The sequence below is a fragment of the Leptinotarsa decemlineata genome, unplaced genomic scaffold (assembly GCF_025532065.1).
Source record: "Leptinotarsa decemlineata unplaced genomic scaffold, Ldec_3_MD MMD2_tig00000008_RagTag_RagTag, whole genome shotgun sequence".
In the NCBI taxonomy this organism is placed as follows: domain Eukaryota; kingdom Metazoa; phylum Arthropoda; class Insecta; order Coleoptera; family Chrysomelidae; genus Leptinotarsa; species Leptinotarsa decemlineata.
The window spans coordinates 4,958,448-4,985,025 of NW_027412537.1; the positions used below are offsets into that span (position 1 = coordinate 4,958,448).

At 35.5% G+C, this 26,578-nt stretch overlaps 2 protein-coding genes across 8 annotated transcripts in view; both read left to right on the forward strand.

Annotated features, from left to right (window-relative positions):
- Nucleotides 1-26,578, forward strand: part of LOC111505656 (uncharacterized) — a 168,992-nt gene that overhangs the window by 40,213 nt on the left and 102,201 nt on the right. Inside the window, exon 1 of one of the 2 annotated variants that reach the window (XM_074170896.1) lies at nt 4,397-4,530. The exons of the other annotated variant lie outside the window; for it this stretch is intronic. The gene's annotated coding sequence lies outside the window, so the exon portion shown is untranslated. Of the gene's footprint in view, nt 1-4,396; nt 4,531-26,578 lie in introns of those variants that run through there. 2 annotated transcript variants of the gene reach the window in all.
- Nucleotides 1-26,578, forward strand: part of LOC111505657 (beta-1,3-galactosyltransferase 1) — a 35,056-nt gene that overhangs the window by 1,405 nt on the left and 7,073 nt on the right. The window contains exons 1-3 of one of the 6 annotated variants that reach the window (XM_074170899.1): nt 19,441-19,607; nt 25,183-25,625; nt 25,822-26,184. In XM_074170899.1, the coding sequence (XP_074027000.1) occupies nt 19,591-19,607; nt 25,183-25,625; nt 25,822-25,952 (591 nt within the window). In that variant the 5' untranslated portion in view covers nt 19,441-19,590 and the 3' untranslated portion in view covers nt 25,953-26,184. Of the gene's footprint in view, nt 1-4,372; nt 4,391-8,175; nt 8,287-19,439; nt 19,608-25,182; nt 26,240-26,578 lie in introns of those variants that run through there. The other 5 variants (XM_023160501.2, XM_023160503.2, XM_074170900.1 and 2 more) reach the window with 5 other exon arrangements.

The following is a 26,578-nucleotide window of genomic DNA, read 5'->3' on the forward strand; positions in this document are numbered from 1 at the left end:
TATAAGATTGGTTTTTTTTATATTGAAGGATAGCAGATTGGAGTTGCACCACTCTCTCACTTTAACAATAGCTTGTGCTATTTTGTTTTGAAGATCGTTTTCATTAGTGTCATGCCACAGGATGGTTGTATCATCTGCAAAAATTGTGAACGTTCCCTCAGATCAGTATAAGCTAGATCATGCAAATACAACAAAAACAATACTGGCCCCAGTACCGAGTCTTGGGGTAGTCCGTGTGTGACAGAGACAATATCTGACATCGTGTCAGTTCTCATAACTTGAGTTCGTTGACTCAGATATGATTTCATTCAGTTGAAGCTTTGATTTCTGAAACCATAGCGTTGGAGTTTGCGTAGCAGAATTTCGAGGTTCACACAATCGAAAACTGTCAGAGTAAAGTCTTTTCAGCAGATGGAAAATTGCATTCCCTGTACTCTTTTTGAAATGAAAGCCAAATTGTTGACGATTCAAGATTTCGTTGGCAGATATGAAATTCGTCAACCTAATTTTTACCAATTTTTTTATGATTTTACCAATGGTGGGAATATGCGAGATGGGTCGAAAGTTTGAGGGATCTGAGGTGTCACCCCCCTTGTGAATGGGGATCACAAAATTTGCTTTAAAGAATTGTGCGTAGGTTCTCTTGGCAAAGGTGTCATCAATAAGTTGGACCAGTAACTCTAGAGCAAAGATTGGCATATTCTCAAAAATTCATATCGATATGTTATCGATGCCACAAGAAGTATTGCGAATTCTCAAGTTTCTTCCGAGAAAGTTATGACTGGTTGACATCAACTGTATTGAAGCTAACATATTTATCTCAGAGGAAGAAAAAATATAGAAAAGCATTTCTATTTTTGCAAGTATCCAAAATATTAGCAAGTTGTATACTAGTGTATACTATTGACGACATAAGTCTGGTCCCAATCGTTGAATTTAAAATCAGCGATACTGCCAAGTAGCACCGATTTGCACAAATATTTGCATCTAGGTTCTACTTACTCTCTACTGTACCAGAAGTTTCTTTTTTCTCTTGGGATGGATGCCACCTCTTTTTGGGAATGAAAAATGTTCACTGGAAATTAATTCAGAAATAGATAGATTGAATTTCCAAACAACTTTTGTTTTCGAATAATTTGTGAGTGAAAGTGTCAATTTTCAACTTTTTTATGCGATTTTTCACGAATAATTCAAAATGTAGGTATTTTATCGAAACAAATCATACCAAATAAAAATGTATCTGGTAAAAAAGTGGTGGATTCATGATGTCTAAGGACCCAATACAAACGAAGCGATATCTTGTTGATTGGTGGTTATTTTTTGTCAAATGCCAAAATTGAAAGTTTCAACGTGAAGTGGCAGAAAACAAAGCTTTTATCGTGAGAAGAAACTCATGAAATATTTCTCAAAGAGCTTGAAAAACCATTCTTATTTGTTTTTTCAAACAGTCCCTACAATTATAATTAGTCGAGTTATGAAGAAAATAATGTTGATCCTAATATTTTTGGCGAGACAAAAAAAGTGAAAATCATTTCCCTAATTACCACTATAAAATATTACTAAAACGTGACACATGTTTTTCTCTAAAATAATCCATGCATACATCACAGCTTTTAAAATCATTATGATTTTATATGTGCCAATACGTCGAAATTGAGGGTTACCTTTCTACCTTTCGAAATATAGCCACCTCGGGCATTCCCCAAGTTCAAACCTCAGGCCTCTCTTGTTCGTATTGTTCATTTATGTTCTTTCGATTGTTCGTTTATGTTCTTTCAAATATCATCAATTCATCAAAGTTGATCTTTGCCGATGATCTTGAAATCTATAAAATAATTGAAAGTACCTCAAACTGTTAATAAGGTCAATGCGTGCTGTTCCAGAAATCACCTTAACTCAAATATGTATTTTGAATCGTTCCGTGATATTTTTCAGCAGAAAGCACGACATCATCGAATTTAACCACAAAATTTGTAAGAAAACATTAGGAAAGCGAAAGAAAGTCGCAAAAGTCGAAGATCTGGGAGTTGTTTTCGATCAAGAAATAAAATGAACCGCAAATAGGATGGATGGCTTTTGGGTGAGACAAAGTAGAGATTTCATCTCTTTTCACTATCATACTCATGTGGCCAAAATAGAAAAGTCACCCGGAGTCATATCTGGCGAATATGAAGGCTGTGGCATCTTTACAGTACTGTTTTTGACCAAAAATTCACAAACAAGCAATAACGTGTGAGCAGGTGCATACTCGTGATGCAGAAGCCATGAATTGTTTTCTTGCGATTTTTAGAACGTCCCTAGAGGAGATTTTTAAAATCTCTATCATTCAAAACAACTGTAGTATTTCCAGAAAGGGATGCAGACCACTCCCTTCTACTCAACAATTTCAGCTTTATGTCCCTGAACTCACGTAGAAACATCATATCCCTCTGTAACTTAATTAAGGAAAAAATTATTTGTGAAGATTTATTGTCCTCATATTAATTTTTCTCTTCCCCAGATTAATTAGAGATACCACATAACTTTTGATTGTGATAACTACAGAACAAATGTCCTACCGAGATCACCTACCGTAGTGATGTGTCAAAATATGCCAGAGCTGGGAAAAAGTTTCGTTCCTGAATACATAGAAAATGTTAATTTACCTAGAAAACTAATGTAATTTCTATTTTCAATATTATTTCAAGAGTATAATGATCACATAAATAGGATCTAGGATCATTTTCTCCTGTATTTTTTTATCATTATTTCGTATATTTGTAATTCAGGTTAAGTTCTTATTTATTATTTTTCCAAATTGCATGTTTACTTACTAGAATTTAGAATTTCCTGTAATTGGGTATTTATGCCCGATGGAAATAAATGACTGTCTAGTTATGTATCTATCTATCTAGCATTTTATATCTGAAAACGGGCGATGCTTTTGTATGTCCCCACGTCAATTTTAGTGACTATTTCGCGTCCAGCGTTTGCGGAACCTTCGATCTTATCAGCGGATGCAAAAGGTCCGTAAGCGTGAGGGTGGTGAGACCCTCTCACCCCCCAACGATTATATTTCGAGTCTGTGGATTGTGTCTCGCGACTACGTTATGTCTAATCGATGCATTTCTGCGCGTCCTGTCTTAACCCTCGACTGGCCATTACGCACCTTAATGGTCCTGCTCGTCCATCGCCTCGAACAAGAGGTGTACGTAGGGTGGTTAAGGGGTTGAAAAGTGTGATAAAAATTACTTTGAATATAGTATTTTTAGATCTACACCTTTCTTTTGTTAGGTTAACCAGAAATGAGGAAACTTGTCGGTCTATCGGTGTTTCCCTAAGAATAATAATTTACGAATAATAAAAACTCCTTCTATGTTGTATGTACAGAAAAAACAGGAATTTTCATTCAAAAAAGTTTATTTATTCGTCTACATTCATGTTGTCTGTCGCCCTCAAAATAATCCCCCTTGTAACAGCGCTCCTTCCAATTTCGAAACACTACTGAAACTCGATTTTTGGGATAGCTTTTTCAGTGATTGGATTTTAATGTCATCTATACGGCCATTTCAGGTTCATTTTTGGAAATAGGAAAAAGTCACCCAGGGTCATATCTGGCGAATATGAAGGCTGTGGCATCTTTACAGTATTGTTTTTGAGCAAAACTTCACAAACAAGCAATAAAGTGTGAGCAAGTGCATACTCGTGATGCAGAAGCCATGAATTGTTTTCCTGCGATTTTAAGAGTTGCATATACCGGATCCTCATTAACCACCACCAGAAAAAGACCTAGCGTGGAGAAATCAGTGAATCTGGAATAGCGGAGCAATTTTTGACTCATGAACATAACAGGGAAAAAAACGTGTTCAAGAGGAAGTTCAAAGAAGCTGCGTAATCGTTAACCAACGGCGCTTCCAGACAAGCAGTCCGTAACCGGACTGGAAAAAAGTGCACGTTGCAATGATCTGGAAAGCTAGAGGAGAGTGGGGAGAGTTACCTATAGATAGTTTCGACTGTCAGGAACAGTCCAGTTATCACCTAAAAAGATTGTGTTTAACAATCGAAACGCCGTGAAGTAACTCAGTTTGAAATCATTTTATAGTCTTATATTATTTTTTTGGCAATATATCATCATTTATCTTAAATATTTAGCCAAATTATTCATAAGTTATTATCTTATATCATTTCATACTTGACGTGGATATTTCGTACACCTTTTACATAGCTATAATTATTAGTAATGAGCTGGGTTTAAATCAGACAATAAGATAAGAATGTTTACATGCTTGGTCCATGACTATTTTGTACCGTAGTATTTGCAGTGCAATTGTAATCATTTTTGTTTTGCAGTGAGTCGTGTAAAAACTCCTCTTCATCGATAAAATTGTAAAAGGCTTCATTGAACCGTAATGTTAAGTTGATAACATTTTTCCACATAAATTCACAAATTTGAATACCTTATCAGTATAGCATTTCAGTTCAGTCTAGAACAATAGACGGTTAGGTGTAGGCATGTAGTTGTTGATGTTGGGTTCACCTTTTCCATAAAACGTGAGTAACCAAATCGTGCTAATTATGTTTTTCATCAATAATGGTGACCATTCCAATTCAAATGTGCACCGAAAATAATGTAGAGTAGTCACTATAGATTTGAAGCTATAAGATTTTCCCGTTCTTTCCATCACGCCGAGCTTTAATGAAGAAATAACAATTCCTATATATCCAACCAATGTACACAAACCGGCAGATATCGGAAGTAACAAAAGTTTAAGGTTCTCCTTTTTCTAAAAAGTCTAACACGAAAATCTAGTCTATAGGCATTACAATTCCGGGGCAGTAAAGAGTTGTTCGTATGAAAGTCATCATTATTTTCTCAGTAGGACCTCCACGTTCCGTTTGCGTGATAAGGATGTCAATATTTAAACATAAAAACAATGTTTTTCACACAACTTTCTCAGCAGCCATGTACTTTTTTTAAGTCACATATTAGAATTTTATATTCATATTTGGTAAGACAAAATCTCTTACGCATAATTAATTTCTACATGAATGCCAGTGTACTGAAATAGGAAATATTTACGTTTCATCTCAAAACAGTAGTGTTATATCAGGTGATATATGAAAGACTAGTTTCGTCTTGTCTTCAAATTACATATTCAAGTATTTTATACTACTGGATAATGGTGTAGACGTTTCGTCTTCCGGCCACCATCATCAACTTCAGTTTTTCTTACGGGCGCTACATTGGATTCTTTCTGTTTTGAATAGAACCAGATTTTATCTTATCGAAAAATTGGAGATATTGATAAAAACTAATTCTTATCATAATAGGCTTCAGGCTTTGACTTTGATGTTTCTTGATTTGACTTTCAATTTGTTACACTCAATGACATTTTTGTTATTGTACAAGTCTTTGAATTTTTGGCGAAAAATGGTTTTCACGAATGAAGAAAAAAGAGATGTGATACAAATTTATTACAAATACGATAGAAACAGTGTTAGGACACCAAAAATGTATTTAAACTTGTATCTCGAAAGACGACGACCGCATCCAACTGTGTTCAAGTTATTGGACCAAAATCTCACCGAGTTTGGTTCATTTGAAAGGCCGATGAAAAAAAAGACAGAATCAACAATCAATATTTGATAAATGAGGTGTGTATGAGGTAAATTAGACATTGTGTCCTTTTCAATGAAAATAGAACTTCGAACAAATAACAATAATCAACTAAAATATAAAGACAAAAGTAAATCACAGCAAATGCTCAGAATGCTGGCCTTGTTTATGATAACACAAACGTGCCTTTCTTCGAATATTATTCACTGCAGAATTAATTTCCCTCCTCCTCAATATTCAAAACTCTCTAACAATGATTTTTGAAGGTCCCCAATAGTGTGATATTCCCTCTGACCATAAACTATTTTTTCAATTTACCTCATAAAAATGTTCCATAACACTTAAGTCTGAAGACCTTCCAGGCCACCTCAACGGCCCATTATTTCCTATCCATTTATCATCAAACCTTTTAGTCAGGTAATTAGATACTCGTCTGGTAGTGTGTGGTGGAGCACAATCATGTTGAAATTAGGTGTTGTTATATTTAGCCAAAAGGAGATCATCCAAACACTCTTCGAAAATCGACATTAAAAACTGGTGATAGATTTCTCCATTCAGAATTCCGTCAAATGAATGAGGACCCAAAATTCTATCTTTGTAAATTCCTGCCCACACGTTAATACTAAATCGCATTTGAGGTGGTCGAATTTCTCGGAACTGTCTGGGGTTGTTTATGCTCCAAATGTGTTCGTTATTTCGGTTTTTCCCATCAAGAAGCAGTGTAAATATTACTGGAGTTTTTTCCCAACACCAAATCGTTATTTTTAACATGAAGTCTATGGAATGGTTTTGTTGCAAAATATGATGGGCGACTGCTGATTTCCAGGTCTTCCATATTTTAAGTGTGCTATGTGTTCCTTAAATCTTACTTTAATAGATCTTTTTGTCTGTCCATTATATTTTGCATCGCAGTCCTTACATTTAATTTCGTAAATTCCAGACTATTTCGAATTCTCGACTTTGTCTTTTGGACTCCCCAAAAGGCTCTGTAGTGTATGACTTGTTTTAACAACCACCTTCATACCTAGTTCCTTGAAAATCTTTCCAAAGTTCCTCGTATATTGGTGGTATGGAACTGAGATGTATTTATCTTTGTTTTTGTACTTTCTGAAAGTAGAGATTTCGTTCATTCTTAACCTAAACTTCTTCTTCCTTATTATGTCATCTACAATACTCCTCGAGAAACCGTTAGTGATTGCTATTTTCTGTATTGTACGTCTTTCTTTTGTGAACCTATCATGTGTTAGAGGGAAAGTCAATAGACGATGCACTAAAAAATTCAACCCAGCACGTTTATGCTGTCCACAGTGATGTGAACTATCAGGAATATACGTGTACGTGCTTGTTTTTTTTTCTAAATATGTCGTATTCTAACCTCCATATTGGCTCCTCATTACCAAAACGTCAAAAAATGGTAGTTGTCCCTCATTTTCTAACTCATACGTGAATTTTATTGATGGACATCTCTATCATTTAAAATGGAAACAAAGTCGTCAATATTCGATTTTTTGGTATCGAATATCGCGAAAATATCATCCACATACCTAGGCCAAATCCTAGGAAAATACTTCGACTTTTCTTTGGTTTCCATTTCGAATCTGCTCTTGAACAGGTCTGCCAGGTAGGGGGACAAGGGGTTTTCCATGGCCGTTCCTTCCTGTTGTTCATAAAAGCAACCTTCTACCTGGAACCGATTTTGTTTCATACACAAATTAGTAAGAGAAACGAATTCATCGATTTCGTTATTATTGAAATTATTTTTCTCTAGTAATTCCCTGAGGTATTGCAAGGTCTGTGGAATTGGGACGCTAGGAAATAAGGAACTAACATCGAAAGAAACCAAAATCTCACCTTCTTGCAGAACCACGTTTTTTGTATGTTGTATGAACTCTAAAGAGTTTTTTTTACTAAAACTTGGTTCCGCAATAGACAAGGTTTCAAATTCCTTAGTGAGCTACTTTGCTATTTGATAGGTAGGAGCTCCAATAGCTGACACGATGGGGCGCATTGATATTTTCCCGGTTTGTGGAATTTTGGGAGGCAATATAGTTTCGACACCGTTGGTTTGGAAACTTGTAACTTCCATTTCAGTTGAGGGGTAAGTATGTTGTCGCATTTCTTAAGGACGTCTTTTACTTCGGCAATCATCTTTGGTAACGGGTTCCTGGACAATTTCGCATACGGTCCGTTAGTAATGAGAGTATTGACCCTTTCGTAGTAGTCCGATTTATCCAGAATTACTACTTTCAAATAAAAAACGTCCTTTTCTCTCAATCGTTTGATAAGTTTCTTTTGGTTTTTATTGTTGTTTATTGAATGCTTCCCTTTATCTTTTATCTTGTTCTTGGAGATTTGACTTCTTCTCGAACTGGTCCCTTCGAGGAATCGGGCATAGTATTAACTGAAAAAGTAGTGAAAGCAATAAGAATAGCGCTATCTATTTGTTAAACTCGAGACTTTTCAGCCCATGGAGTATAGAAAATTTAAACTTCATAGGTTTCTCAAATATCTTGATGGCAATTTCACCGTCCCATTTTCTAAAAAGGTATCACAAAAATATGAAGGTTACATTTACATTGGTTTGTCACGATTGCCGATAAATCTATATCGGGGAGAGCTTATCAGTCTTCGTTAATATCTCCTGCAACACGGATGTATGCGTAATTCTGGAAGCATTACTATACAAAATCGTAAGTGGGATATATCAAATATTTTGCTTCAGATTTCTGTTATTTGTGTATATATTTTCTCGTAATTCCGACCAGAGCTTTCCAGATGTAGGGGCTTTTTAATGAGCTAATTTCATGAAAGTTCATAATAATATATGCCTGAAAATGCATTTTTTCCTAGATACATAGGATACAGGCTTTTTCATATGAATATCGTAAATATCCCTATCCAATTTTTGTAAAATTTGTCAATTTTAGTTTCAGTGATGAGATGTTAATTTGCCATCAATCAGATAAAAATAATTGATACAAGTGGCAACTCGGAACAAAGTGTAGGCAACATTGTTGTAACATTTAATTTTGCTTTGGATATAACACCTTAAAATAAAACGTTTTTATCCGTTGATTTATTTTCGTATCTCATTTTGTTTCCGGAAAAGAATAACAACGAAAAGCATATGAAAACAATTAGTGAGCTATCTATCAAAAACTACTAGTTTAGGATATTTGTCATTCATCGAATTACATTTATTGTTGTTGAAACAGATATTTACAAGATTGAAAAATAGATTTTTTTATCAAAGTTCCAACACCCTGTATCTTGGAAACAATACATTTCAGGACCTGTAGTATATGATTTTTCTCTTAAAATTAATTCACCCGTAACTAGAGATCATTCTTTATAAGGTACATGTGATTTGTTGAGCCTTGACAAGTGAGTTATCATTTGATATTTTTTTAGTCACATTCTGTAAAACCGAAATAAAAGTACTTTTTTTGTTCCACGGTGTCTGTAATAGAACATTTCTTGTTAGGATCTGAATCGTCCTCATTTGAAATTTCTCTACTACTCTACACAAAGAATATGAGTCTAATTATTTCTTACTTCCACTATACAATTCACAATTTGAAAGAATTCATAAATCTTTCTGGTACAAAAAAAAATATACAAGGGAAATAAAAAAGAACAAATTTAAAAAATACCCTTCATCGGCATGGAAATATGAAAGTTTTTCACAAAATTCCTTCTCGCAGATCTATACAGCGTGACTCACGGTCGATGGTAGGTTAGACGTTTATGGAAAACGCAAAGCATGATTCTTCTGAAAATTTCACCTATCACATTTCCTTACCTGTGCTATCGATCTACAATATTTTCAGCATTGCGGCGTTGCCACTTCTATTAAAAAGTCCTGGCAATTATATTTTTTAAATGGAACACCCCGTATATTAATACATTTTTGGAATCGCTCTAGTATTTTGATACTTTTTCGTTGATAATGGCCTATACCTATCTCTATCTGTTTTCGAGATAAAAAATAAATTGTGCTAAATATGGTCCAAAACATAGCCTTAATTGAAATTAAGTACATCAGTACTCTCAATTCATGAAAAGTTGATATTTTGATGATAGTTTGGACAAACTCGAAATATTCAAATAACACACTATTATTTCCATTGTGCATAAAAGTAGTCGAAAGTTCATTTTTTCAAATGAAACCCCCTATATATTACTCGATAAATTGAAAGATGGTGAAAAATACTTCAAGATGATATACATTTCCCTATACCTAAATCGTCAAGTTTTCTTAATAAAGCCGTTTCTGTGGAAAAATAGTTATTCACGTTTTACCTATAAGTGTTGAAAGTGGAATTTTATTTTGTGAGTGGGGATTATTGCAAAACGAGCGTCAGCAAGTGGAGCAAACTCACGAGCAAAATAAAATCACTTTTAACAAATGTATCATACAATTTTTTTTGTATAACGTTACTGCTGATAATAAAAAAAATTATAGGGTTCATAGGATTTGAACACACGATCTTTGGATTACAAGGCTTATGTTACAACTACATACGCCAACTCACGTTATTTTAAGGAGGATTATTGGTTAGTCATGAAGGACTTTCTACAGTTGGACTGAATACTACTTCGTCATCGTCACGAACTGCATGTGTGAACTTTTCTAAATGATTTTTTGGTAGGTGTTCTGATTGAAGTGTTTCTATCAAAGAGATTTTCAATAACAGTTGTACAAAAAATAATTTTTAAAGAATTTGATTTCTAGGTAGCCGTGGAAATATCAAGCTTATGACAGTTTGGTGACTTTTATAAGTAATTGATAAATGGTTATTGACGGTGTTTCAAATCATTGCCAGAACTTGTAGAAAATTCAACCAAATGTATCCTGAATTAACACCAATGAACGAGAGGAAGTTTGTAAGATTACAAAATAATTTCCTTAACTATGGCTCCATGTTAAAAGCGCCTTCAACATTACCAAAACCTGTTACTTCAAATGAGGACAATACTGTTAACGTTTTGGCATATTTTTATGCATATCCAGAAGCTTCCATTCGCAGTGCAGAAAAAGATTTAGGTGTATCACATGCTTCAGTACAACGAATTTTGAAAAATCACGGAATGCATCCGTATAAATTTACCAAAGTTCAAGCTCTAAAAGCAGAAGACTTCGAACGTAGAATGCATTTTTGTGTATCCCTTTTGATTCATACACAGGAAGATCGGGAATTTTTGTCGAAAATAATTTGGAGCGACGAATCAAAATTTACAAGGGATGGTATTTTCAATAGAAGGAATAAACATTTTTGGGCTGATCATAATCCTCATGTTACAAAAGAAATGGGTTTTCAAGAAAAATTTGACCTGAATGTTTTCTGTATTCTGAAGAACAATAAAATTAGCTATTCTATTTATGAAGACACACTGAATGCAGAGAGATATCTCCAAATATTAAGGACGACTGTAACCGATTTTCTTGAAAATTTGCCTTTAGAGTAATATCGGAGTTCGTGGTTTCAACTGGACGGAGCGCCAGCTCATTCCACCCAGGAAGTTTCCAGGAAACTTGACGAACTCTTCGACGATCGTTGGTTTAGGCTTTTAGGGCCGTGGGATTGGCCACCGAGATCACCCGATCTCACTCCACTTGACTTTTTTTTATGGGGTGTTTTAAAAGAAAGAGTATACAGTACTCCAGTGCCTACCAAAAAAGAATTGCGACGGCGAATAGTGCGGAGTATTGAAGATCTAGATCCCCAGGAAATTAAAAAAGCAACCACAAGTCGCGTACAAAAAACATTTTAAAGTGTTTAGAATGTAATGGACAACTTTTTCAGCATTTATTGTGAAAATGTGATATTTTGTTTACAATTTTGTTATTTTGAATCATCCTATTCTGTTTTATGTCTGTACTTTCACATGTTTTAGCCCACAAAATCTTACTTTTCACCTAGAAATGACTGATTTTTGGTACAGTTGTTCCCTGGAAACTTTGAGCCATAGTTAAGGAAATTATTTTGTAACCTTACAAACTTCCTCTCGTTCATTGGTGTTAATTCAGGATACATTTGGTTGAATTTTTTACACCTTCTGACGATGATTTGATCACTTTGTTCATGTGTATAATAAATAATTTCATAAGAACTTCGTTTGAATAATCGATATTTGCATTCATTTTGGAAGATGATTCGAAACACCGTCGATAACTCTTTGTAAATTACTTATAAAAGTAACCGAACTGCTATAAGCTTGATAATTCCATTGCTACCTAATTCCAAATTCTAAAAAAAATAATGTTTCTAGAAGAAGCGACTTTATTGAGAAAACTTGACGATTTAGGTATAGGGACATGATATATCATCTTGAAGCATTTTCCACCATCTTTCAATTTACCGAGTAATATACATGGGGTTTCATTTGAAAAAATGAACTTTTGACTACTTTTATGCACAATGGAAATAATAGTAATTTTAGCACGTCCTGTATGATATGGAGTCGATTTCTTGGTGTTATTTGAATATTTCGAGTTTGTCCAAACTATCATCAAGGTATCAACTTTTCATGAATTGAGAGTACTGATGTACTTAATTTCAATTAAGGCTAGTATCTCGAATTCTCAGCGACCACAGACTGGGGAACTCAGAGTTCAAAACTTTTATTGACATTTTTGGTAATGAGTTAATGTGATTACATAGGGGCCCTGCTATAGGCTTATGCCTCTTCAGGGGCTGTGTTGATTACAATAGTATTATCTCAATCAGGATCTTAAACTAGATTAGTATATCCAGAGGTTAATGGTTAGTTTTGATATACAGTGCGTAACAACGAAAACTTAACAGAGCCATTTTTTAATATAAAAAGTAAGATTTTTAAAAAAAGCTCGGACACGTCGATTTTTGATTAAAGGGGGACACCTTTCAGACTAATCAGATTTTTTGTAGTACGCACCCCCTCGGAGGGGTGCGTTCGACGACCCTTATTTAGATAGGGAAAGTAAGCCGAGTGGCACCTTGTTTTGAAGGTCTTTCAAATATCTTTACATCTCTGTTAAAAGAAAATTTTTGTAACGATTAGTTTTCGAGATAATTTGAAGATTTAAAGGTATTTTTATTGAGTTCAACTCTTTTTAAAATAAATCAAATTGTTTTTAAGGTACAATTTACGTTCAGAACTTTCATAATAAAAATAAATTTTTGCTTTTTATGACAACCTGCTAATACGTGTCCATTTGATTTCGTAAAAAAGTAAGAATTATTTGTTTATTACGAGGAGATTTTTTCGGGGGATGAGATTGGTTACCACCCTTACATTTTAGGTAAATTGAGTGGCACCTCCTTATGAAGGTTGCGTTTTGACGTGGATATTTTAATGCTTCTGATAAAAAGTGAATCATACTAAAAACTTACCTACACAACGAATACAACCTACTGATTTCCTTGAATGCTGATGACACAGAAAAGTTTAAAAAACTGTTTTAGGGTTAATAAATCCCAATAATTGTTTTTAAAGCACACACAAAGAAAGTAACACCTAATAAGGGTAACTCACATATGAAATTTAGAGTAAATGTTCAAAATATGCGCCATTTTGCTCCATGCAACAATAAAGATTTTGTTCGAATTTTGCTCTTACATTATTCGACATCTCAGGAGTTAAAGCTCGGCATTCATCAATAATTCTACGACGTAGTTCATCCAAATTGGCTGGCTGTGTAGCATAAACTTTAGACTTTAAATATCCCCACAAAAAGTAGTCCAGTGGTGTAAAATCTGGTGATCGTGCTGGCCATTCAATTGGACCTATTCTGCCAATCCATTGTCCTTCAAAATTATTATTCAAAAAATTTCGAACCTGCTGGGCATAATGGGGTGGTGCACCGTCTTGTTGAAAATGAATAAATTCATCTTGACATCTTGGGTCCTGTTCAATTATTTCAACTAATTCTCTTCAAGAAGTTGTAAATAAGAATCACCGGTTAAATTTCCATCAATGAAAAATGGACCTATAATATGATTGCCTACTATTCCGGCCCAGACATTCAACTTTTGGGGATGTTGGGTATGTATTTCTACGTATTGTCTTGGGTTTTCATCCGACTAATAACGGCAATTGTGACGGTTCACGCAACCATTTAAATAAAAAGAGCTTTCGTCCGAAAAACAGATGTTATAAAGCAGCTCGGGATTTTACATCAATCTCTCACTCATGCCCTAACAAAACTCCTGTCTTCGGTCAAAATCATCCTCATTGAGTTCATGAACAAGTTTAATTTTTTAAGGATGGAATTTGTGGTTTTTAAGGATTCTCCATGCGCTCATATGGCTTATTCCGGCCATTGCTGATAAACCTCTGGTACTCAACCTGGGATTGGCGATGACTTGACCAATCACTCCAATCGCTTTATCGTCATTCACTACCCTTCTCTGAATATTTCTTTTCTTATTTAAAGCCGAACCTGTCTCCCTGAATTTTGTGACCAAATCCAGAACGTGATTTCTGCTTAGGTGTCTACCAGGGTTTTGCTCGTTAAATAAAATTGATATTCTATCAGCATTTTGGTCGTTGCCAAAAAATAAAGCAATAACTGAAACGCTTTCAGCAGTAGTGTAAGGCATTTTCAAACAAATAACAATACACGACCCGTTTAAACAAAACAATCGAACGATGTACTAATGAAAACTGGGAGAAGAGGAGTGGGTATTTATTTAAAAATAAGGATTTTATTTAACAAAAAACTGATAAGAAGAACTGCTCGAAAAATTTTTTATTTAGGCATACAAGTTACCGATTGGTCTGTCTAATGTATTATAACATGGCAATTTTTACTTCAAATTATCTCGAAAACTAATCGTTACAAAAATTTTCTTTTAACAGAGTTGTAAAGGTATTCGAAAGACCTTCAAAACAAGGTGCCACTCGACCTACTTTCCCTATCTAAATAAGGCCCGTCGGACGCACCCCTCCGAGGGGGTACGTACTACAAAAAATCTGATTAGTCTGAAAGGTGTCCCCCTTTAATTAGAAATGACGTGTCCGAGCTTTTTTTAAAAATCTTACTTTTTATATTAAAAAACGGCTCTGTTAAGTTTTCGTTGTTACACAGTGTATAGGTGTACAATGCACTTTTTCTAGGTTAGTACCGTTAGCGGGTTTTATCGTGTTCCTTAGGCATTGCGGTTCTTGTTCGATGTGTGGTGTCCTATTCTATAGTTAGGCGAATGGTCCAGTTGCTGGTGGTCAAATTGGCGGGTTTCAGTTCAGGTACCTGTCCACAACTGATCGCCAGCCGGAGCTCATCGAGGATGTCCTTGAATCGCTCCGGAATATCCTCCAGGGCTTCTAGGAGCATGTGATCAAGGGGAGTCATATTACATCGGAAAAATATCATGCCTGAATGAATCTCAAACTTCCAGTAACTGGATAATTAAAAAAACCTTGAGGTGATATGTTTTATCTCTGTTTGAGGTAGTTATTCTTTATTTGTTCCTTAATATTGAACGTAGGCAAATACAATAATCAGCACGGTCGGTTACACAATTTGAATCAAAACTTCATCATTAAATGAAGCTATCAACAACAGTTAAATCGGAATTTACTAATAAATCATGATAGCAAATACAATTCGTCAGATGATATCTATATATTTGTTTGATTGATTGACCTATTTATTTTGTAGAAATTCATTTTGAATAAAGGATACAGAAAATAACTTTAAACAACTGACTTCTATTTTCACTGATTTCTCCTCTTCACAGCATTTCAAGCAACTAGAAGAATATGAACCGTTTGGAATATTCTGAAACGAATATAAAACATTTTCCAGTGAGTTTCTCAACATTTGACATAAATAAGCTGTTGGCATCTTTAGCAATACAAACATAAGTTCCTCCTCTCCCTGAGCTCATAATTTACATATCATTCTTCTTTTCAGTGATATGAAAGATAAATCAAATTAATGGAAGAAAGTTTTTGGCTTTCTACTACTCCATCTGATACAAAAAAAAAATGGATGAGAGAATCTTCCAAAGAAAGGAAGGAAGTAATCAATTTGAAAATAAGTAACTCTATACATGGATGTGTAGATCATGCAAAGAAGTAACTTTCAGACACAAACTGAAAGAAAGTCCTCCTGAAACAGCTACTTTCATATAAACATTGAATTACACGAAAGAAAAAAAATTCTTTCGAAACAAATACTTCTATATGAACACTGAATTATACAGAAGATACTTTTCTCTATTCAGTTTGTATATCGAACATTTGTTGAGGAATAAGAATCAGATATCATTCAAACAAATAACAATAGATAACCCGTTCAACGTGTATAGAGTTACTTATTTTCAAATTGATTACTTCCTTCCTTTCTTTGGAAGATTCTCTCATCCAATTTTTTTTGTATCAGATGGAGTAATAGAAAGCCAAAAAACTTTCTTTCCCAAAAATTAATCACTCCTAAAAATATAACCCTTTCAAATCAAATCAAATTAACTTCTGATTATGATATCGACTACATTTCCATTCTTTGGAAAATATATCAAACAGTTTATTCAGTAACCTCAACAAGCTGATATCTTGATAAAACAGTGAAACATTAAATTTTTTATAGAATACTTTTCAGGCTTGTGCTGGTGGAATCAAATGGATAGTTTTAAGAAAAAAAGTTCCTATGAACAGTTAGAAGAGATTAATGTTCCGAAATTTCAGTTCGAAATGGTAAATTGGTTAAGGCTTTCGGGGCTGAGATTTTCAGTGTTACTATTTTCATTCGGATTTGAAGGCCGATGTCATCGGTGAATTATCGAGATGAATAAACTCTGAAGAAGCCAGCCACTCTTGCTGACGAAACTTTAGGATGCAGTTCCAATAAATTACGACGGCCTTCAAACCCGAATGAAGATAGTATCACTTCGAAATATTCACTTTCTTGTAAATCTATTGTTCTCAATTAGCAATGAAATTGCTGACATGTATGGATTAGCTAATAGAAATGCAAAAGAAATGGGTATAATACACCAGGACGTATATCCTAATAGAGTAATTCCAAGTTCTAGAACATTTGAAAATCTAAAGTCAAGTTTATGTGAATCTGGAAGTTCTAATAAAAATGCACGTGTTGGAATATCAGAAACTGTAACAACGCTTGAACTACAAGAACTATACTTAATGCGATATCAAAATATAATTCAAATAGTACAAGAAAAATTACACTGCATCCCCAAAACCATCTGGAAATAAACCTTCGACACCCATATCACATTAATCGGGTACAAGCTCTACTGCTTCGAAATTTTCACCCAAAAGCAATGTTTTGTAGCTGGTTGATTCATACGATGGCATACCATCACCAAATATTTTATTTACGGACAATCCCCACGCGGTTAAAGAAAGTCAAGATGTAGCCGTTCTCGTAAGAGCCAGCATGTGGTGTAAGGAATACACTTCAGTGTTTTTGTTCGTCAGCATCTCGACCTCACCTATTCTAATCGCTGGAGTGGAAGTGCAGGACCTCGAAATTGGTCAGCTTACTGTCCTTATATGAATCCTGTAGATTTTCATTCAGGAAGTCAATTTATTTTTCATTTTTTGTTTTTATTTTATGTTTTCCATGCATAGTTTTTAGAATGAGTCAAAGTGAGTTTTATTTTTTTTTTCTAAAACAAAACTAAATATACCTAAAGGAAACAAGAGACCAGAAAGTCGTATTTTCAGAAGCTTTATCTGCCCACACAGTTCGGTTTCATTAGCAACTCCAATACCGAAAAAGCAGTACTAGATTTCGTACAAAAAATAATTGGAGCATTGGATAGATCAGAAAAATGTTTAGCTATATTTCTAGACCTAGCTAAGGCATTTGACACTGTTGATCACGACATGTTATTAAAAAAATTACATGGGTATGGTATACGCGGCCCAACATATAATATTTTGGAAGACTATCTATCACATAGGACACAAAAGGTCAAAGTTGATAATAGTCTGAGTGAAGCAATGAAAGTGAAAACAGGAGTACCACAGGGAACAGTTTTAGGTCCCATACTCTTTCTTGTTTACATTAATAGTATCTGTTTCATCAACAATTTTGGGGGTCATCTCATATCATATGCGGACGATACAGCACTCATATTCACAGGTAGTAATTGGAAGGAGGCATTTGAAAAATCAGAAAAAGGACTGAAAGATATCCAGATATGGCTTAATCACAACCTTCTGAGTCTGAATGTAAAAAAAACTAAATTTATTACATTCACCCTATTACAGAATGACCAACCTGGAAATAACATAATCCATATACATGACAGAGAGTGTACTAATACAACAAATTGCAATTGTGCTGTTATAGAAAGAACGAAAATGATTAAGTATCTGGGAGTTATAGTGGATCGGCATATGAGGTGGGATGACCACATAAACTATGTTGTTAAACGGCTCAGACTTTTAACAAAAAATTTCTATGAATTGAGAAATATTCTGGAATACAAAAATTTGATCACCATATACCAGTCTTTAGCAGAATCTGTAATAAGATACTGTATTGCTGCCTGGGGTGGTACATTTAACAATTCCATCAATACCCTCCAAATATCTCAAAATACAATCTTGAAAATACTATTCAAGAAACCTAAAATATACTCTACCAAATGTTTATATAAGGAAACGCAGTTACTGAAAACAAGAGAACTTTATATCCACCAATGTTTAGTTTGGGTGTACACAAACAAACTCACACTTCAATCAACAAACAAAGAAAAACAAACAAGATTCGTTACTAGCTCTTCCATAAACATACCAACATTTAATAAAAGTCACACACAGAGATGTATTTTCTATCACGGCCCAAAATTATTCAATCTTCTGCCAGCTAACATAAGAAACAATTCCAATCTCAATACATTCAAAAAATCCATCAAAACGTTCATTATGTCCAATACCGAACTTCTCGATTTATTCGGCTAAATATAAACAATGTTCAGCAAGCTCTTCATCATTCCTAATGTTCATCAATTCTGTAAATCAATTAACTATATTGAAGCGCGTGTATATAGATATAGGTATAAGACAGTCAATTGTATATAATTGAATACCCTGAGTGGTAGATGGAAAGCACAACACAAGTACTTTAGTTACTTAGGTGCATCCATCCTCACACTGAGGGAAATATTAACTGTAAATATAACTGCAAAAACTGTAAAAATGATGACCTACAAATAAATCTTGAAAATCTTGAAACAGAGACCAAACTGCAGAAGACACGATAATGGCGTACTATTTTACCAGTGGCTACGGTGGCCACTGAGTCGCCACTGGGCAGAATAATTTCGATCTAGACACGGCTAAATGAGCTCCTCATATTTCGAATAACTGTACGGAATTTTACAATTCACTTTCTGTAGTTTTGTACCGTATTAAGGAAACACCCTACATTTAGTAGGGTGGGGTGTACCCCACCACAGTATTAATCCTGAGAATTACTGTGTAAACCTGTGACAGAAGTATGTGAAAAGAGACTATTCGAGGTTAAACATTATTAAAACATATTTGAAAAATTCGATTGAATAATATCGGTTGGCAGCTCTTTTTATTCCCTCAAATGAAAATGCCGTATCTAATACGTTAGATCATAATGCTTTAATTTTAAGAAGTCTCCAAAGTACTTTTTGATTTCATTTCAAGTATATCTCTTAAAGCATACTTGCTGTATCATTGAAAATTTGCTGTCTTAATATTTTCATTTAGTTATGAATCTTCTTATAAGTATACAAGGGCCTCGGCCGCCAAGAGCCTCGCAATTTTAAAGCCGGCACTGATATCAAGCAAATAATAGTATTAAGTTTGGCTGTGCAAACATTTTATGATACCTCAGTTATATATTTCATTCTCTCCACGAATTAGATAAAAACAATGCAAAATATAGAATTTGTCTGCTGCTAGAACGTAAGGGCACATTTGTCTTTGAGAAAAATAAACTGAAGAACTCTGACAAAGCTGATGTTTCATTTGAGTTGATGACTATTATAGTGAACTAAATGAAGACAAAATGCAGGTGTGTAAACATGTTTGAATTATAGATTTCAGAGGTACCCCTTTTCATGAGACTGCTGATCTTTTCTCTTTTACTAACACCGATCTTCTAGCACATAGGTATTTTATTTTTCCGTACTTTTCATCAAACTAGAGAACGGAAATAAAATATCACCTCAATATTATGAAAGAATCATTCTTGAGAGAAAATCGCGAGTATAATGCAATAATACAATTTTATTTTTCCCTAATCCCATCATAAATACTTTTCCAACTACATTATCATCAGGAGATAACTAAAATGAAATTTTTACGGTCGTTTTTATACAAATCTGGACGAACCGCCTGAGGGTTACACGGGAAAAATCCCATCAGTCAATTTTTTCTCAAAAACGAAATAATGGTGGTATCTAATTGTTATTGAATTACATAAAATTCTTTAGAAACAACTACTTCTATATGAATATGTGATCGTGATATAAGCCTAATTGAATAAAACTCATACAAATAGGTTCCAGAAAACTGACAGGAGGTTTTGAGGAATACTCGAATCAAACCCACTAAATTTGCTGCAGTTGACTGTGGAGGAGATGTGGTTTTTCAAAACTGAACTGATCACCTCTCGTCATTTTACCTAATTTCCTACCAGACCAATTCGAATGTTGAACATGTCAGCGACAAGAAGAGAACTTGTGTTATAAAAATATGTTTGGGATGTATACATCTTCAGCTCTTCAAAATTAAAAAAGGCGGAGTAAAAACTCTTAGAAGAAATACTCCTGATAAGCCACTGCAGAGTTTGTATAATGGAAAACATCCAACAATAAAAGCAAAATATCACGATCTCCTTCATTTATCTCTTTTCTGGAAAAGTCCATAGACGAGGATTTTCTACAAAAATTTTTCGCAATGAAGAAAGTGACGGAACCAGTGATACCCCGAAATGATTCAAGAAGATTGTGGAAGACTCAAATAGAAGATACTTTGGTTAGTGTGCTGAGACAACCATATTGATATAAAAAGCAAGTGACATCGATTGAATATTAATAAGTTACCGATTTAATTTGATGTTTCTTTTTTTCCGACTGTACCCTTCATTTCTTGCATGATGAAAGCAATTGAATTGATTCCTAGAATAACTTGTGTTATTTCGTTATTGTACCTAATGCTAATTACCATCTGTTATTATACCAATTTTCACTTGTTATCTACCTATAACTTTTATGTTGTTTGGAAACCAAAATATATTGGAAAACAAATGTATGAAATATGTCCCTTTTAACAAGGTATTCTCGTCGTCTCAATTTGACAATCGCAATCCTAACATCTTATTTCGTAAATGCCATTTTTTTTCTTATCCGTCATCCCGTGTTGGGGTAACCCAACACTTGCTGAAGCAGTTTTGAAAACTTTTCTCATATTGATTTATTTTATGTGTGAAAGATGCCTGATACTATTAGCTATTTCCTTCATACTTTTGTTTGTTTGGGGAAGTGTTAGTATCATTACGTAATTTAGACATCTTGCGTCAGAAGTCAAACCCTGAACTACCACCTAACCTGAAAAATCTAGATGAAATCAATCAGCTCTTTTGCAATATTACCCTCCCTGACAAAACACAATTTCAATCATCGCTTCTAGAAAAGTACCAAACTAAGAACACTGCAAATTCTTCAGATTCTCTCCCATTGACGAACATACTGTACAGAAGTTTTTAAATAAAATCAGAAGCAACGCCGTAGGTTCGGACAGCATCTCACTTCGAATGATTCGTTTGGTGGAAACACATCTCTTGGAATACATCACCTTTATACTGAATTCGTGTATCATTTCCTCGTGTTTTCCTTTCCCTTGGAAACATGCACTTGTGATTCCTTTGGCTAAGTGTAACTCTCCGACACATTACTCTGATCTTAGGCCCATTAGTATTTTACCCTCCCTATCTAAAACGCTTGAGCTGATTCTCAAAGATCAGATGATTGAATTCATCACTTCTTACAATATCATAACTAGCGTTCAGTCTGGGTTTCGTTCTCAACATAGCACGACTTCCGCACTCCTCTCCATAACGGATGATATTTTCAAAGCAACCGATAAAAATTATGTTACATGTCTAGTTTTATTGGACTTTAGTAAAGCTTTTGATACCTTAGACCACAGTCTTTTATGTAATAAACTTAGTCACTTTGGTTTTGATAAATGTGCCGTAGATCTTATTGAAAGCTTTCTGGAACATCGAACTCAGTGTATCAGCCTTGATCACTTAAAATCTGCAGTTCTTAACACCAAATTTGGAGTTCCACAAGGTTCCATTCTTGGACCTCTCTTATTTAACATCTATATCTCAGATTTCTACAAATGTATTAAATTTTGCAATATCCATCACTACGCTGATGACACTCAAATTTACTTATCTTTTCCGGAAGGCAACCTGGAAGCACAAGAACTGATAAATAGAGATCTCAATTCACTGTATAACGTCTCGTGCGCACATAACTTGAAATTGAATGCTAAAAAATCATCATATATGTTATTTGGACCCAAATCTAAAAGGAGCCTTATTTCCAATCTCATCAAGATGCACATAAATGATGTTGCCTTGCCTTTCACTTCTGAATGCAAAAACTTGGGTTTGTGGATTGACTCCGATTTGAGGTTTTCTAAACATATCAGTCATCTTTGTAAATCGTCTTATAACATTCTCAGACAAATTGTTCCCAATAGAAACATTCTTTCTACACAACTCAAACTTAAGCTTTGCGAAACTTTAATTTTCTCTAAATTATCTTATTGCAATTGCATATATGGACCTGCACTTACTCAATACGACTCTCTTCGCCTCCAAAGAATTCAAAACTCTTGTTTGAGATTTTCCTTCGGTATACGTAAATTTGATCACATCAGTAGTAGGTTTGATGACTCCGGATGGTTAAGACTTGAAAAACTACGCACTCTACACATCCTCACAAATACACATAGATTACTATTAACAAATAAACCTGATTATTTATATAATAGACTTGTTAGTTTTTCCCAGACTAACAACTATTATACTCGAAATGGATCTGTCTTGGTCATTCCCAAACACAACTCGGCACTTTTTACTCGAAGTTTCTCCTATATTTCCGCTAAGCTGTATAATAAGTTGCCCAGTGACTTCAGACTTTACACGATAATGACATTTAAAAAACGCTTGAAACTTCTGCTCAAATCCTGGTAATTGGTGCTCTGTATGTCGATTTTTGCAAAACCCTTATTATTATTCATTTCAATCAAGCTTTTATTATTGTGTTTATTGTTGTATTGGTTGATTTATCTTCTATTCTATACTTGTTATTATTATAGTTTTTATTGTATATTTTCGTAAGGTTGATTTGAAAAACAGCTTATGCTGATAATCCTCCTGTTCATCTAATTTATTTTTGATGAATAAAGTCCATTTTTTTTTCACCGTAGTGTGCGCTGGTCAGGCCCTATCCCCGAAGCCCCGATACATTCGGGAGGGCGCGCCAGCATAGTCAACCAATGACCACTCCCCACACCGTGGGGTAAGTGATCATTGGGTCCGAGAATCATGTGCCCTGAGCAAACGCAGTGAGCCAAGAATGACAGCCTTCTGCATCTGTGCGGCTAAGATTTCTGCCTTAGTGCGGCAAGCCGGTATGATTTTGAGATTCGAGAGTAGAGAAGACATCATTCCACCAAGGACTCCAACAATCAGAACGACCATCGTTTTGGTCTGGTGGTCGAGAAGGACTACATCAGGCTTATTAGCTTGTATGAGCCTGAGGGTGGGGAACGAATAGTTCCAATAAATTCGGCACTTCTCGTTCCCCACAACGGATTCAATATCCTCCGGAGCGTAGGGCAACACCGGTGTCTCGTCAATACCGTAAGAGTGCCGTAGATGGTAATATAGCACTCTTAGGGCCGCGTTATGTCGATGGATATAGGCCGAGACCGCATATGCCGGACATGCTGATAGCAAGTGCATTAGGGTCTCGGGCGCCTCGCGGCAGGCCCTGCACCTTGTGTCAGGAACCTCTATACCCATCACGCGACTGCGGTAGACTAAGGTGTTGAAGACACCATCCTGGCAAGCCATGATGAACCCCTCAGTTTCCAACTTCAGCCCACTCGACCTGAGAAAAGCGAATGTCAGGCGCTTTGATAAGCCAAGGTCTTCAATATTATTGAAGAAGACCCCATGCATTGGCTTATCCCTGTGTCTCCGCAGAAGTAAGGTGATCTCTGCGGCTTTTATCTGATCTTTTTGCTGAACGGGTTCCAACTCGGTGACAGAGTTGTAGTCACCTCGTTCAGAGTCGAAAACTATACCGAGTTCATCAGCTGCTCGAGCAGCTGCCCTAAGGCAGCTCCAATTCCTGCTCTCTCATGGTCACGGACCATGCAGAGAAAGGGATCCGAACTCCTGACGACTTTACAGGCTGTATCCAGTACCATTCTGTCATGTAGACACTCCAAACTCAAAAGTCCACGACCTCCCTGTTGTCGGGGAAGTACAACCGTGGAACGGACGATTTGGGATGCAAACTCCTATAGAAATGCATAATTTTTCGGGTCCTTACGTCGAGTTGATACAGGTACTCCCGAGTCCACTTCACTACTCCAAACGAGTAGAGTAAGATTGGAACGGCAAGCATATTTGTTGCAGCAACTTTGTTCTTCCCCGACAGCTCCGATGACCAGATCTGTCGAAGTTTGTGCTGATACTTGCCGCGGAGAGAGTTTTTCACTGCGGTTACCTCTTGTGAGTGGCGTTGTTCCACCCGAGGTAAGTATACGTCTCTCCGGCATCCAGATGGTGTAGGATGCTTCCATCTACGAGCTGCACATCCTCTCCGTAGTCCCCGCATCGTCCTCTTTTGAGATGAACCATTGCACATTTGTCTATCCCGAATTTCATACCGATAGCATGCGTGTACTCTTCCACCACCCTCAAGGACTGATGGAGATCCTTCTCTCCAGAGGCATAAAGTTTAAGATCATCCATATAAAACCCCCCTGTTTGGACTCTTGCTTGACCAGATGTTATGGTGAAGCGAGTTCGCCAAAGTTATTTCTATATACATCACATTTGAAACCCTCGACGTCGTTTCCTATGGCAAATACGAGTCAATGGAAAGTAATTAAAATCTTTTTGTGCTTCCACTTCAAATTTAGTCATGAACAGATTAGCCATGAAAGGAGACAATGGAGCAATTCTGTTCCATGCAAATTGTGTAAGCTGGATGTTCTATTCAACTATTTCACCACATAGTTCAGTATTTTTGATGTTCATTTCTAAAAGTTCCTTCAGAAATTCGAATGTTTTTTATATAAGGCCACTTGTAAATAATGAAGATACATCAAACTGGATTGCGGAATCGATAAAGTTTCGAATTCTTTTCTTAGCCATTTGGCGGTCTTACGTAGGGGAACCTATAGCTGATATATTATTTGCACCGACTTATCTAGTTTGTAAATTTTTGCCTGACCCTATAATATTTCGATCCTGTAGGATCAGTTAGATACTTTGAATTTACCTAACCCGTTTGTGATTAGAAAGAACATTTCAATTGATTTTGTTTTTACAGGTACGTCATGACGAACATTCCAGCAATGGGAAAACACAAACTGTTTTTGATCATTTTGGTATCCATGGCAATACTGTTAATGTTGGCTATGCACGTAACTAATTCTAATGATGTCAATATTCCTACCGAGTATCAGCATATCCATTTGAAACATATTAACAAAAATCTCGAAGAATTACAATCTGATCCAGACTACTCCAAACTAATAAACATAAGCTTTTCTTTCATGCATTTACCATTAGTTTGTAAAGACGAATCGCCACTCTTCATAGTTATAGTTCATACAGCTCCTGGTAATTTTGAAAAACGAAAAGTTATCAGACAAACTTGGGCAGATAAAGCAAACAAAGTCAAGGTATTGTTCGCGACAGGACTGGTAACTGATGAGAATGTCCAAAACAAAATCGAGGAAGAGTACGAAACCGAAGGAGACTTCCTACAAGGTAATTTCATCGATAGTTACCACAATCTAACCTATAAACATGTGATGTTATTGAAGTATATGGTTCACCACTGTCCCAATGTGCAATATCTCGTTAAATTGGATGACGATGTATTCGTCAACATGCCCAACTTGAAGACATTCCTGCATTTATATGACATAGAAAACAAAGATTCTGAAAACATATTGTGTTCCAGAATGTATGGAAATCCTGTATTACGTGAAGGTAGGTGGGGTGTTCCTATCGAAGAGTATCCTGATTCATTTTACCCCTACCACTGTTCTGGCTTTGCCGTCATCTACCCAAGAGCTGCTATATTTAAGTTGAATTCCGAGGCCCAAAAAACTAACTATTTTTGGATAGACGACGTATTTGTGAGTGGAATTCTTGCCAAGGGAGCGAAAATCACCCATACGGGCATTGAAAATTTGATTTTGAGCAATAACGATGTTATTAACATCGTCGACAAACATTTTGTAAACATCACCAAACCTTTCCTGTTCGGCAGAATGAATTTGGATCCACATCAGATAAAGTCGTTATGGGATTTTGTTAGCCATCATACCCCCAAAGTCAGTATATTGGAATATCTTGGATGACCTATCACTTAGAAGGTGAGTATTTCATGAAAAAGAAACGATAAATAGATGAGTATTATTCCGATCATTCTCAATTTGATTTCAATTTAAGAGCCACCAGTAAACAGCTGTTTCAGCCTGTTGGGCATCATCTGTACCGGGTAGGCGGTCCTCGATTCAAGGCAAAATGTGAAGAACTAAGAAGAGTACTTGATAAAAATAACTGCGTAAACTCAAGCTAGACAAAAGTGTAACCACCTATTGGTGTGTGTGTGTGACATGCAATTTAGCTTGCCAAGTTTTCATGTCAGCGTTGGTAGTTTGACCACTCTTTTCAGCCGACAAGTGATTTAGCGGAACGTTGGAGCTGTTTCG